The 14,028-nt window shown below is 43.4% G+C and overlaps 1 protein-coding gene across 1 annotated transcript in view; it reads right to left on the bottom strand.

Moving 5' to 3' along the window:
* EIF3E (eukaryotic translation initiation factor 3 subunit E) overlaps positions 1 to 13,086 on the bottom strand; it is a 57,945-nt gene extending 44,859 nt beyond the window's left edge. Inside the window, exons 1-3 of the mRNA XM_084618360.1 lie at positions 12,927 to 13,086; positions 6,576 to 6,690; positions 1,235 to 1,352 (exon numbers count right to left, since the gene is read on the bottom strand). Of these exons, the coding sequence (XP_084474486.1) occupies positions 1,235 to 1,352; positions 6,576 to 6,690; positions 12,927 to 13,016 (323 nt within the window). The 5' untranslated portion in view covers positions 13,017 to 13,086. The remainder of the gene's footprint in view (positions 1 to 1,234; positions 1,353 to 6,575; positions 6,691 to 12,926) is intronic.
* Positions 13,087 to 14,028: the final 942 nt, after the last annotated feature.

Here is a 14,028-nt window from a genome sequence, read left to right as displayed (position 1 = left end):
CAATATATTTTATTTTCATTGTTCACTGTAGTGTATTGGCAGGACGTAATTTAAGATATTTAAGAAATAAGCCCATTTCATATGGGTTAATGGGAATAACTGTGCTTTCTTTGCAACTGGTTATATTAATTACATTTTATGCCCAGAAATATTTGAACAACTCAAAATTTATCAGAGTACTGAAATGTTAGCTTGCCATTCTGTCCATGCCATTTATCATGAGTACTACAAATATTAAGGAATTGCAATGATATGCTGCATTAAAAAAATATTTCTTGGGGGGGAGGGGGGTGAAATTCAGGTACGGCATTTTTTGAAACTCTCTAATGAAAGCTACTGAACAACTTGGTTCAGGTGTTGCACATAATATAACATTCTGAACTAAGGAGAAAACAGGCTGCAATTCTCAGGGCTGGTCTTCACTACAGGGAGATCAAAAGTCAATGCAGCAGAGATCGATTTAGCGGATCTAGCGAAGACAGGCTAAATCAATGGCAGAGCGCTTTCTGGTCGACCCCAGTACTCCAGCTCTCTGAAAGAGTAAGGGAAGTTGACCGGAGAGAATCTCCTGGCAACACAGTACAGCAAAGACACCGGGGTAAATTGACCTAAGCTACATCGCAGCTGGAGTAGCATAACTTAGGTTGACTTACCCCTGTAGTGAAGACAAGCCCTCAGACTCGCTTCTTGAATTGGCAGGCCTATGAAAGTGCCTCAGGTTGCTGATGCTTCTAGCTGTTTACGAAGTTACTTTCGTTACCTCTGAAGGTGATTACAACAGCAAATTATGTGCCTGGAAGGATGATACTTCAACATTCTACTTTGAAGGTGTTATGTGAAAAGAGCAGCAGAAAATTAACATATCACTTGGGCTTTTCAGGGATGACTTCAAAGGCCTTTCTAACCATTTCATCACCTAAACACAAATAATATTTAAATTATGACAAAACATTTCTTACAAGAGGATTTATTTTTATATTTAACCACTTTGGTTGTCAACATCCTGAAGTATAAGCTTTCCCTCACAGAGACATTATTAATGGTAAGCAGAATATCATCATATGGGGGCCAAGACATCACAGCATAAATATTAATATCCGGTACAGGCAAAGGGAGCAAAGATTTTCAGCTTTAAACTGACAACTGTTAATTAGAAAGCCTCTTTACACTGGTCCAACAAGGCATCTGGGAAGATGAACTCCTGCAATGTCTAGAGTATTAAAGAAAATATTACCTAGTAGATTGCATTTGTCTTGTAGTTTCTGGGTCTTCAAACATCTTGACAATTGGCTCAGTTTCTAACTGAAGCTGTTTCAGTTGTGCAACAACAGCAGTCCTCTTTTCACGCAAAGCTAGATAAAGAAAGAGTACAATGTAAAGTTAACATCTTCTCAAGCAGCCTGTAGTTATCTGATATAGAATCAGCAGTGTGCTGAGTACCTTGATATCCAAAAACCTCAGCTCATTTGTCCCCTCAGTCAAGCCACATTAACAGCCACAATGATTAATAAAGAATTAAAGGAATGTGATATAATTAATGCCAAACAACATGGCTTTATGGAAAATAGATCCTGCCAAACTAACTTAGTATTTTTTGATGAATTACAAGTTGAGCTGATAAAGGTAACAGTGCTGAGATAACATTTCTGTACAGCATTTGACTTGGTACCACATGACATTTTGAATTAAAAAAACCAAATGATATAAAATTAACATGGCACAAAAAATCAATTCAAAGCTAGCTAACTGATACATCTCAAAATAATTGTAAAAGACGAGTCATCACTGAATGAGTGTTTCTAGGGGGGGCCACACAGATCAGTTCTTGGCTCTATGCTATTTAACATTTTTTATCAATGACCTGGAAGAAAACAAAATCATGGATAGTTTGCAGCTGACACAAAAATTTGGGGAATGGTAAATAATGAAGCGAACAGGTCGGTGATACAGAGTTATCTGGACTGTTTGATAAATGGGCGACAAGCACACAATATGCATTTTTAATACGGCTAAATATATATGTATACATCTAGGAATAAAGAACACAAAGCATGCTTATAGGATGGGAGTCTCTATCTAATCACCTGAGCATGAGCTCCCAGTGAGATGCTGTGGCCAAAAGGTCTAATGCAACCCCGGGATGCATAAACAAGGGAATCTTGAGTAGGAATAAGGGCTATTTTACCACTGGATTTGGCTTTGACTGCTCCTGGAATACTTTGTCGAATTCTGGTGCTCACATATCAAGAAGAAGGTTTATAGATTGGAGAGAGTTCAGAAAAGAGCCATGAAAATAATTAAAGGATTAAAAAACATGCCTTTCAGTGATAGAGTTCCTTTAGTCTATTTAGCTTAACAAAAAAGAAGGTTAAGGGGTGACTTGATTACAGTCTATAAGTAGCTACATGGGGAACAAATATTTAATATTAGGCGCTTCAATCTAGCGGAGAAATGTATAATAAGATCCAACGGCTGCAAGTTGAAGCTATACAAATTCAAACTGGAACTAAAGTGTACCTCCACACTCTGAACAGTTGAAGTAATTAATCATTGGAACAACTTACCAAGGGCCCTAGTGAATTCTCCATCACTGGCAATTTTTAAATCAAGACTGGATGTTTTTTCTAAAAAGATATGTTTTGGGACTTATTGGGGAAATTTATGTCCTGCATTATACAGAAAGTCAGACTAGATGACAACACTGGTCTTTTGGACTTGGAATCCATGACTTATTATACAAGTGACTAGCTTAATAAAAAGTCACTATCTCTATGGAAGAGTTTTACAGCACAGTCGTGAACAACAAGATTTCTCACTCATCATGAAGGAAGAAACTATATTTTGGATACATTTGCTTGCTTCTGACAAAGTTGCAAAGGTGAAAAGCAACAGAAAGGAAGATGCTACATATATTCAAGGGGAATGGAATAATTATCTGCTGAACTGAAACTGTACGAAAAATCTTCTACAAATCTAGGCTAGATTTTTGTTCAGCAAGCACTCAAACTCTGACAGAAAACGTATTTGAAAAGTAAGAAGGATGCTTATAAGCAGCCTAATCTGCAAAATAACTTTCAAGCTGGTAGAAATAGTAAGGAACACTATAGTTTTACATCTAGTGCTACTATGTGTGACAGAGGAAACATTTAAATATCAACTTGAAGAAACCATGCTTTGGAACAGAGAACAGCCAAAGTTTGAGAAAAATCTGCTATTTGAGTATAGAACTTAATGGAGCAAGAGGACCCGCCAACCAATCCAGCAAGGAGACCAAGGGCGTGGCTACACTTGCAAGTTAGAATGCATTAAAGCAGCCCCAGGAACACTAACTCCTGATGTGTCCACACTGGCAAGGCACGTAAAGCACTCTGCAGCTGGAGCGCTCCTGGTAATCCACCTCCACGAGAAGCATAAAGCTTGCTACGCCCCGGCTGAAATGTCCAGGCATCAGTGTGAACGAGGTGTTGTATTACTGCGCTGTGATTGGCCTCCGGAAACATCCCATAATCCCCTGAAGTCAAGTGGCCACTCTTTTCATTGTTTTGAAATCGGCTACAGGAATGCGGATATACCCTTTCAAAGCTCCATTTCTGACAGCCAGCATGTTTATCTGCTCTGGGACAAAGCAACCATTACTGTGGAATGCTGCTTGCTGTAAGTGTGTGAGACAGAGAGGCGTGGGGGAGGAGGGTCTGCTGCTGTCTGAACTTACAAGACAGCATGCTGACACACTCAGCCCCCCCCCAACACCTACACACAACATGCTCCACACCCCCTCCACCCCCCACACATTTGAAAAGCACACTGCAGCCACTTGCACACTGGGATAGCTACCACAATGCACTGCTCTTTGTGGCATTGCAAGAGCTGCTAATGTGGCCACACCAGGGCACTTCCAGCTGACAGTGTAAACACAGTGCAGTGTTTTCCCTACTGCGGTCTCCGAAGGCTGGTTTAACTCACAGCACTCTACGTCTGCAAGTGTAGCCATGCCCAAAGGTAATGAAAAGAATGAAGTTGTCCCAACAACCACTGCAATCAACTACAGTATTAATTCCACAGAAGAATGATCCTGGGCATAATCACACCACAAATTTGAGAACGAGTTCTAGTGGACGAACTGGTAATGGTGAGTAATTCACAAGTCAGTCTAAACCTGAGAATCACTTGCCCGATAAGTGGTACTTCAATATGATGGAACTATCCACACCTTCAGTTGACTCTTGTGATTACAAAAATGAAGGTGGTGGGGGTAGAAGAGGGCAAAAGGAGAAACCATTCAGTTACCTTACTGATTATATGAAAGCGCGATCACCACTACAAAAGGTTTTTTCCTCCTGCTGATAATAGCTCACCTTAATTGATCACTCTCATTATAGTGTGTACGGCAACACACATTTTTTCATGTTCCCTGTGTATATGCATACATATATATCTTCCTACTGGATTTTCCACTGCATGCACCTGATGAAGTGGGTTTTAGCCCACAAAAGCTTATGCTCAAATAAATTTGTTAGTCTCTAAGGTGCCACAAGTACTCCTGGTTCTTTTTGCTGATTCAGACTAACACGACTACCACTCTGAAACATGTTTATTCTGTGACTCCTGCAGTTGAACAAGTTAAATGTAAGGAAGGCAGAAGAAAATATAATTATTAAATGTGTGTGAATGCATTTGTTTAATGTATTTTCACTAAATTTCTAGCTTTAACCAGTTAATACTGTAAAGTTTCTTAAGAATGCAACTCAGCTATAACCTTGGCAACAGTTATTCAGCTGACAGAAAGAGTGAGAGTTGCCCATATGTAAATCTTCATGGTATGGGTAAAAAGAATAATTTACACTACTTATAAATTATGTGTATAAAAGTAGTCTGTACAGAGAGAAAATTAAGTGGACAGAAGTGCGCCATAGGTCAGATTTATTGCACAGAGCACCAAGCAAGCAAATAGTCCTGAATAGTATTTGACTCTGAAAGTGTTACCTGCAGTAAACTTTATTTTACACTGTTAAATAAAGTTAATGATGGTTAACATTTGAATCATCATGTACAGAAGAAATTTTGTAGTGCAAGTTATTATAAGAAATATGGAATAGCAGTATAGCTGAATAGGTATCAAATTGTCAATAATACAGAATAGTTTATTTTTCAAGAATAAATTACATGCTCTAGAAAATGTAAAAAAAAAAAAAGGATAATTTTGGGGGAATGTAGCTGGATTGTGTGTGGAATGCAGGCAGAGGTGTCCCAATAACCAGACTTATTCCCTCAGCTTTCTTCCAGATATGAACTCTCAAACTTCAAGGAATTGTTCCTACATATATGTAAGCTATTAAAGTGAAACATTATCCAACTAAATAACTGCACATCAGCTGAAATGGTCTACTGTAAGACTGAAAAAAAACTTAAATAAAAATGTTAAGATTGCCAAGCAGGTACTCAAAAGTTAGGAAATGCTCGAATTGAATGCTTGTATATTAATTTGCTCCCCGGGCATGTTTGTGTAACAACATTCTAGCCTAGTATCAAAAGGAAAGTTTGTGGAAGAGCCAGGAGTAGAACCCAGATTTCTTTGGTCCCAGCCCATTGCCTTAAACACAAGAGAACTTTCTGTTACTCACTGCCTCATCTTGAACAATCAGTGAAGCAGAGGTCTTGTAGAACAAGCTTTATGTGATCCTGTAAAGACTAATGAAGTCATTCCTAACTTTTGAGTACCTGACTTTGGAACCTTAAGGATCCCTAAACAGTTTTTTTGTAAGTAACATTAGCTGCAAAGTTATACTAATTTACCTGTAGCCCCAATGCCTAGACTCTGGGTGAAAGGATAATTCACCCCTTGTTGCAGAACGTTTGACCTCTCTGTTGTTTTATGTTTTTATACATGACATAGGAACCATAACTTTGAACTTCCACACGTGATTAAACCTCAATCACAACTGACCTGAAATTCATATGCAGTACTAAAATGGAAATATCTTGTCTCTATGGTTTCCAAGATTGAATGCTTTAAAGGAAAGTTTTAACACAGCCAGCCAGCCCACCCTCCCTCCCCCTCACACACTTCTAAGTGTGCAATATTATATTTTCACAGGCAAGGAATATGTAACCAATAATATAGCATCAGGGGAGTTATGGTAATCCCAAAGTCTTTGTTATTGGTCATGAAGTACTCTTAATACCACTTTGAAACTAAATTTTTAAATGAAAGAAAATATTTTACAAGATTAGTGACAATAACCTTTTTTTGAACAAGGCACCTGCTTTCATTAATCATCTTTCCTTAAACTTAATACTGATACTTTTATTCCATAGGTACCAAGTACTGCATACACGTTATTACCAACTATCAGTGTATTCTTCAGAACCATACCAGAATACGGTGCCAAGCGAGCAGTGGTCAGAAGGAAAGGAGGACAAAATGACAAATGTTTTAAACAAAAACCACCACCATGGACAGTTTTAAGACCGTAAAATTGGCAGCTGTTGGAAAGGATTGTTACGATTTCATTCACTCAAGCATCTACTTGAAAACTGACTGCAAAATCCACAGACCCATTTATGACCAAGCTTACCATGAGGAATCTCATCTGAATAAAGGTTTTTGTACACATCCATAGCGAAATCCACCATGTTGGTATCACTAAGAAGCTCCAATTTTCCTTGAAGTAATTCTTTTTCATTGTATATCTGAAACAATAAGTTAAAAAGATTTCATATAACATATTGAAACATTCTTTAAATAAAGCATCTGATTACTTTTTAAAGATAGCTCTGCTTATTTATGAATAAGCTGGGAATAACATGACCTTAAATTTGACATTACGTAGCTTTTCAAAACTCCCCACAATTCTTTTCCACTAGTGGGAGAGTTGATAACCTTTTTGTATCTCCTATGATGACAATGATACATTATGCATGTTGTATTATAGTTGTAAAATGTTAAATATTTTAACATCAAAGAACATTCAGCTGGATGACCCTTAAAATTGTATCTGGTTTGATAATTTACACTCAGTAAGAACCATATGGCAGAAGTGTTGTGGTAAAAATTAGTGTAATATTTCCACGTTGGATTTAAGTAAAAATTAAGTAAGAAAGAAATTATTTGGTATTCTGGCAGCCTGTTTACCTACTTCGGAATTGCCTGCAGCAAAACTCCAGTCAGAAACCGTATGCAGTCTGACATACCTTTCAGCAACAGCTGTAGAACTAAATTTCCTGTCTATACTAATTTACAGCTACACTGCAGTTCATTGCATCAAAATGGTGAACTGTGGAAATAACATCAAAAACAACTGAACAGTAAATTCAAAATTTATATAGTTTTAAAGAGACGTGTCCCATTATCCAGCCACATTAGGATCAACTGAGCATGTTTTTAAAGTTTAGTAACTCCTCACTTAAAGTTGTCCTGGTTAACAGCGTTATGTTGCTGATCAATTAGGAAACTTGCTCATTTAAAGTTGTGCAATGCTCCCTTATAAGGTCGTTTGGCAGCCGCCTGAGTTGTCCACTGCTTGCAGGAAGAGCAGCCCTTTGCAGCTAACTGGTAGGGGCTTGGAACCAGGGTGGACCGGCAGACCCCCTATCAGCTCCCCATTCCCCTAAGTTCCCTGTGCAACAGCTGCCCAATAGGCTATCAATTGCTGGCAGTTCAGCTGTCCCAACCACTACTGCATGTGCTTCTCCTGCTCTCCGCCTTGGAGCTGCTCTCCAGAGCCTCCTGCTTGCTGGGAGAGGAGGAGGGGGGGCTAATGTCAGGGTGTCCCCCTTCCCCCTGCTCCTGTACCCCACTTACCCCATCTCCATAGAGCAGGGGGACACACACGACATGGCTCAGGAGGGAGGGAGCTTCCTGGCAGCAGCTGCTGCAGTCTCAGCTTGCTGATTAACTTAACAAGGTAGTGTACTTTAAGAGTGGTGTCAGCGAAATGCACCTCTCTCTCTCTCTCACACACACACACACACACAGGGTGTGTGTCTCTGTCTGCCATGCTGTCTTCCCTCCCTCCATTTGTGCTGCCTTGTAGAGTGTGAGGCTACATTAACAACAACGAGTTAACCCTTGAGGGCTCAGCCAATTGCTAGTTCATCATTTAGTAGTAAGGCATTCCCTGGGAAATATCACACCCTCTGACTCCACCACCTCAACCAAGCTTCACAATCATCATCGCTGTGTACAGTATTAAATTGTTTGTTTAAAACTTATAGTATGTGTCTGTGTGTGTACACAGAGACTTTTGTCTGGCAAAAAAAATTCCCTGACCCCACCCCACCCCCATTTACATTATTTCTTATTAGGAAATTGGATTCAGTTAACATAGTTTCACTTAAAGTCGCATTTTTCAGGAACATAACTACAACGTTAAGTGAGGAGTTACTGTATTTGGATTCATCTACTGCAGGGGTTCCCAAACTTGGTTTGCGGCTTGTTCAGGGTAAGCCCCTGGCGGGCCGCGAGACGCTTTGTTTACCTGAGCATCCGCAGGTACGGCTGCTCAGGTAAACAAAGCATCTCGCGGCCCGCCAGGGGCTTGGTTTGCAGCTTGTTTTAGGGTAAGCCCCTGGCGGGCCACGAGACACTTTGTTTACCTGAGCATCCGCAGGTATGGCCGCTCAGGTAAACAAAGCGTCTTGCGGCCCCCTCAGGGGCTTACCCTGAACAAGCCGCAAACCAAGTTTGGGAACCCCTGGTCTACTGCACAATTTCCTAATAGGCTAGGCATTAAAAAAAATAAAGTTGGACAAAATACATTGATATCTAAGGGTAGACACAAAAGAGTAGTAAGTAACTAACCAGTTACTCCTCTGTGAACTTGATTATTATGTGGTGTTTTACCCTACAGAACTGCAAGCTTTGCATTTAGACTATATGTATGTTTACTTTTCACAAATTAAGCAACTACAAAATGTGTCCTTTTTGTATTATTTTAAAAACTAGGTTTTTCTAAAAAATAAAAAACATTCAGTATATGCAAAACTCCCATTGACTACAATGGGAGTACTTCCTTATTCTGTGGAGTCTGCCAATTTGCTTGTGATGAGATTAACGATAACCAGATCTCTATGCAGGAAAAGCCTACTTTATTTAGGTTTCAACAAGTATTTTAGAAAGTTTTGTGGGTAGCTGTAGCTTTGTTTTAGATTCATATGTGCTGTCTAGGAAAGCTACACTAGTGCAGTCACTAGAGCTGACATGAGCAGCCAAAAGGGAGGACATTTATACTGGTGCTCTGAGTTCACGGCCCCCCCAAAAACTAGACACACCGTTTGTCCAATGTTAAACTCAGTAGTCTTGGTTTTCTAACATTAGCCATTAATATTATTGGCTAGAGATCCAGTACTCAGATAAAGCCACACTTGTTTTTGTCTGGTATCTGATGGGGGAACGCCATAATGAAAAGCGTGCTACTCTGTGCATGCAAGGTCATGCAGGCTGGGAAGTATGCTCTTCAAAATTGCAGCCCCCTGCTCCCTCATGTAGCATAACCTCACATGCACTCTGGGTGTGACATCATGCAGAGGTGGCCAAAGTCACACCCTCAGGCCTGTCCCAGGAAGTACCAGAACTGAGACTGGCCAACCTACCCAAAATCTCTATTGTCTACATAAATAAAAGTGCGTAAATAAAAGTGAAATAGGAGGGAGTGAGGCCCCAACACACACAACATACTAAGGCCCCAAATTTCTCTAGATTAGCCTGCAAGTCACAGTTTAGCTTTACACCAATGTGTAAGAACATAAGAACAACCAGAGTGGGTCAGACCAAAGGGCCACCTAGCTCAGTATCCTGTCTTCCAACAGTGGCCAATGCCAGGTGCTTCAGAGGGAATGAACAGAGCAGGTAATCATCAAGTGAGCCACCCCCTGTCGCCCATTCCCACTAGAAAACAGTGGCTAGGGACACCATCCCTGCTCATCCTGGTCAACAGCCATTGATGAACCTATCCTCCAAGGATGCATCTAGCTCTTTTTCGAATCCTGTTATAGTCTTTGTCCTCACAACATTCTCTGGCAAGGAGTTCCACAGGTTGACTGCATTGTGTGAAGAAATATTTCCATTTACTTAAAACTTGCTGCAATTAAATTTCATTTGGTGACCCCTAGTTCTTGTGTTAGGAGGAGAAAATAACACTTCCTTATTTACTTTCTCTGCACCAGTCATGATTTTATAGACCTCTATCATATTCCTCCCCCCACCCCCCACTTAGTCGTCTCTTTTTCCAAGCTGAAAAGTCCCAGTCTTATTAATTTCTCCTCACATGGAAGCTGTTCCATCCTCCTGATCATTTTTGTTACCCTTTTCTATACCTCTTCCAATTCAAATATATCTTTTTTGAGATAAGGTGACCACATCTGCACACAGTATTCAAGATGTGGGCATATCATGGATTTATATAAAGGCAATATATTTTCTGTCTTATCTATCCCTTTCTTAATGGTTCCCAACATTGTTAGCTTTTTTGACTACTGCTGCACACTGAGTGGATGTTTTCAGAGAACTATCCACAATGACTCTAAGATCTCTCTCTTGAGTGGTAACAACTAATTTAGACCCCATCCTTTTATATGTATAAAAAATCTCTAAGGATGAAGATTCCATTACTTCCCTACGTAACCCACTCCAGTGCTTCACCACCCTCCTAGTGAAATACACCTTTACCCTGATATAACGCGACCTGATACAACACGAATTCAGATATAACCCAGTAAAGCAGCGCTCCGGGGGGATGGGGCTGCGCGCTCCGGTGAATCAAAGCAAGTTCAATATAACGCGGTTTCACCTACAACGCGGTAAGATTTTTTGGCTCCCAAGGACAGCGTTATATCGGGGTAGAGGTGTAGTTTTTCCTAATTTCCAACCTAGACCTCCCCCACTGCTCCTTGTTCGGTCATCTGCCACCACTGAGAACAGCCTAGCTCCACCCTCTTTGGAACCCCCCTTCAGGTAGTTGAAAGCTGCTATCAAATCCCCCCCACTCTTCTCTTCTGCAGACTAAATAACCCCTGTTCCAGCAGCCTCTCCTCTTAAGTCATGTGCCCCAGCCCCCTAATCATTTTCATTGCTCTCCGCTGGACTCTATCCAATTTGTTCACATCTTTTCTGTTGTGGAGGCCCCAAAACTGGACGTAATGTGGCCTCACCAGTGCTGAATAAAGCGGAATAATCATTTCCCTCGATCTGCTGGCAATGCACCTACTAATGCAGCCCAATATGCCATTAGACTTCTTTGGCAACAAGGGCACACTGTTGACTCATATCCAGCTTCTCATCCACTGTAATCCCCAGGTTCTGTTCTGCAAAACTGCCGCTTAGCCAGTCAGTGCCCAGCCTGTAGCAGTGCATGGGATTCTTCCATCCTAAGTGCAGGACTTCGCACTTGTCCTTGTTGACCCTCATCAGATTTCTTTTGGTCCAATCCTCCAATTTGTCTAGGTCACTCTGGACCCCCATCCCTAACTTTCAGCATATCTACCTCTTCCCACAACTTAGTGTCAACCGCAAACTTGCCGAGGGTGCAATCCATCCCATCATCCAAATCATTAATGAAGATACTGAACAAAACAGGCTCCAGGACTGACCCTTGGTGCACTCCGCTAGATACTGGCTGCCAACTAGACATGGAGCCATTGATCACTACCCGTTGAGCCCGACAATCTAGCCAACTTTCTACCCACCTTGTAGTGCATCCATCCAGCCCATACTTCTTTAACTTGCTGACAAGAATACTATGGGAGACCGTATCAAAAGCTTTGCTAAAGTCAAAATGTATGAGATATGCATTTTGCCACCTCACAGTTTACCCCTTTTTTCAGATCATTATGAATATGTTGCATAGTACTGGTCCAAGTACACTATGGGGAGGCAGCACTATATACACCTCTCTCCACTGTGCAAACTGAACTTTTATTTCAACCCTTTCTTTCCTATGTTTTAGACAATTACTGATCCATGAGAGGACTTTCCCTCTTATCCCATGGCATCTTACTCTTCTTAAATGCCTTTGATGAGGAACCCTGTACTCTAAAAATCTAAGTACACTCTAACTACTTGAACACCCAAGTCCACACGCGTGCTGACCCCCTCAAAGAATTCTAGTAGGCTGTAAGGCATGATTTCCCTTTATAAAAACCATGTGAATGCTTCCCCAACAAATTATGTTCACCTATAACAGTTTTGGAGAATCAGGGGTTTAAACTGTAATGCAGACAAGGCCTTGGAGCCACAAGGCTCCTCAATAATACTAAAAGGTTTAGGAGACACAAGGCAAGGGAATAAGAGAGTGATGGGAAGGGAAGGCATGCCTGCACAGGTGCAGGTCCGGGGGAGGTTCCCTCGCCTTACCGGGGCGGGGGTGGTGGTACGCCTACCAGCAGCTGGAGAACAGGCCCCAAACCCGTGGACAGATGGGGAGGAAGTGCCTCCACCTTGCCACGTGACGGGGTCCACGGTCGCGGGCAGCTGGGGAAGGATCCCGCCCCCCTTGGTAGGGAACGGGACTCAAGCCTGCGGGGGCCGGGCAGGGAAGGATTCCCCCACCCCGCCTGGTGAGGGGACGCGGGGCGCAGGCCCGAGGGCAGCTGGAGGAGGATGCCCTGCAGCCCCTAGGGAGAGGACGGGAAGAAGAGCAGGCAGCTCCGAATCTGCTCTCTAGCCGCCCCCCGTTTTCCGCAGTGACTCCGGAGCGCGCAGAGCGGCCCACATGGGACAGGCCGCTGGACTCCAGGCAGCTCTTCCCGACCTCCCAGCGCATGGCCGCGGCCCGCCCAGCTGCAACGCTGCCCGTGAGGCGCGCCCATCGCTCAGGCCGGCAGCCCCGGGCCGGGCCTCATTACCGCCCTCCCCCCGAGAAGGAGCAGGCCCAAGGGCTGGTTTCCGCCTCCCACGTGTCGGGCGGGGGCGCGGCCCGGTCTCCACGTACCTCCTTGACGGACAGGAACTCGAGCAGCGGGAAGACCAGGTGCCGGTCCAAGAAGTGCGCGATGCGGGTGGTCAGGTCGTACTCCGCCATCTTGGGAAAAGGGGGCGGTGCCGCGCCCGGGCCGCTTCACCAACGCGCACAGAGACGCGGCCGCGGCGCCGTCATGGGGGAAGGGGCGTGGTCAGAGTGAACGTAGTGCGCGCGCGCGCGCGCATGTGGGCTGGCCGCCGGCGGGAGAGATGGTCTGTGCGCATGCGTGATGGCTGGGACACGTGCGGGCGTTCTGGGCGTGCTCGCGCTCAGGGCTTAGTGAAGAAGGAGGCTGGCAGCGCGCTGAGAGCGCCTCGTCTCCGTGAGGACACACGTGCCCTGCTGCGCATGGAGGCTGCGCGTGGCGGGCTCGCACTAAACGCTGGATCGGAGCGCACGGGGCTGCGGATTGGCGTGCGGTGGTCGGTTCGCACCGCTGCCAAAGTGGAGAGATAAAGCGCTTCATTTATTAGTTGTGCCTTGCCTTGGGCAAACCATTTCCCAGCCCTGCCTGGAAGTTACTGAAAACAAACTGCTCTGGCTACACCAGCAGGGCAAGTAGGGTGGTACCCTCCAGTATGCGGTACTGGCAAGTATTTTTTAGCGGGTATGGGGTACCAGAAAGACTTGGAATCATAGAATATCAGGGTTGGAAGGGACCCCAGAAGGTCATCTAGTCCAACCCCCTGCTCAAAGCAGGACCTATCCCCAATTAAATCATCCCAGCCAGGGCTTTGTCAAGCCTGACCTTAAAAACCTCTAAGGAAGGAGATTTTACCACCTCCCTAGGTAACGCATTCCAGTGTTTCACCACCCTCCTAGTGAAAAAGTTTTTCCTAATATCCAACCTAAACCTCCCCCACTGCAACTTGAGACCATTACTCCTCGTTCTGTCATCTGCTACTGCTGAGAACAGTCTAGAGCCATCCTCTTTGGAACCACCACTTTCAGGTAGGTGAAAGCAGCTATCAAATCCCCCCTCATTCTTCTCTTCTGCAGGCTAAACAATCCTAGCTCCCCCAGCCTCTCCTCATAAGTCATGTGTTCCAGTCCCCTAATCATTTTTCTTGCC

This window comes from Lepidochelys olivacea, assembly GCF_965140295.1.
Source record: "Lepidochelys olivacea isolate rLepOli2 genome assembly, chromosome: 2".
Taxonomy (NCBI): domain Eukaryota; kingdom Metazoa; phylum Chordata; order Testudines; family Cheloniidae; genus Lepidochelys; species Lepidochelys olivacea.
The sequence above is the reverse complement of the archived record's forward strand: the minus strand, read 5'-3'. Positions and strand labels throughout refer to the sequence as shown.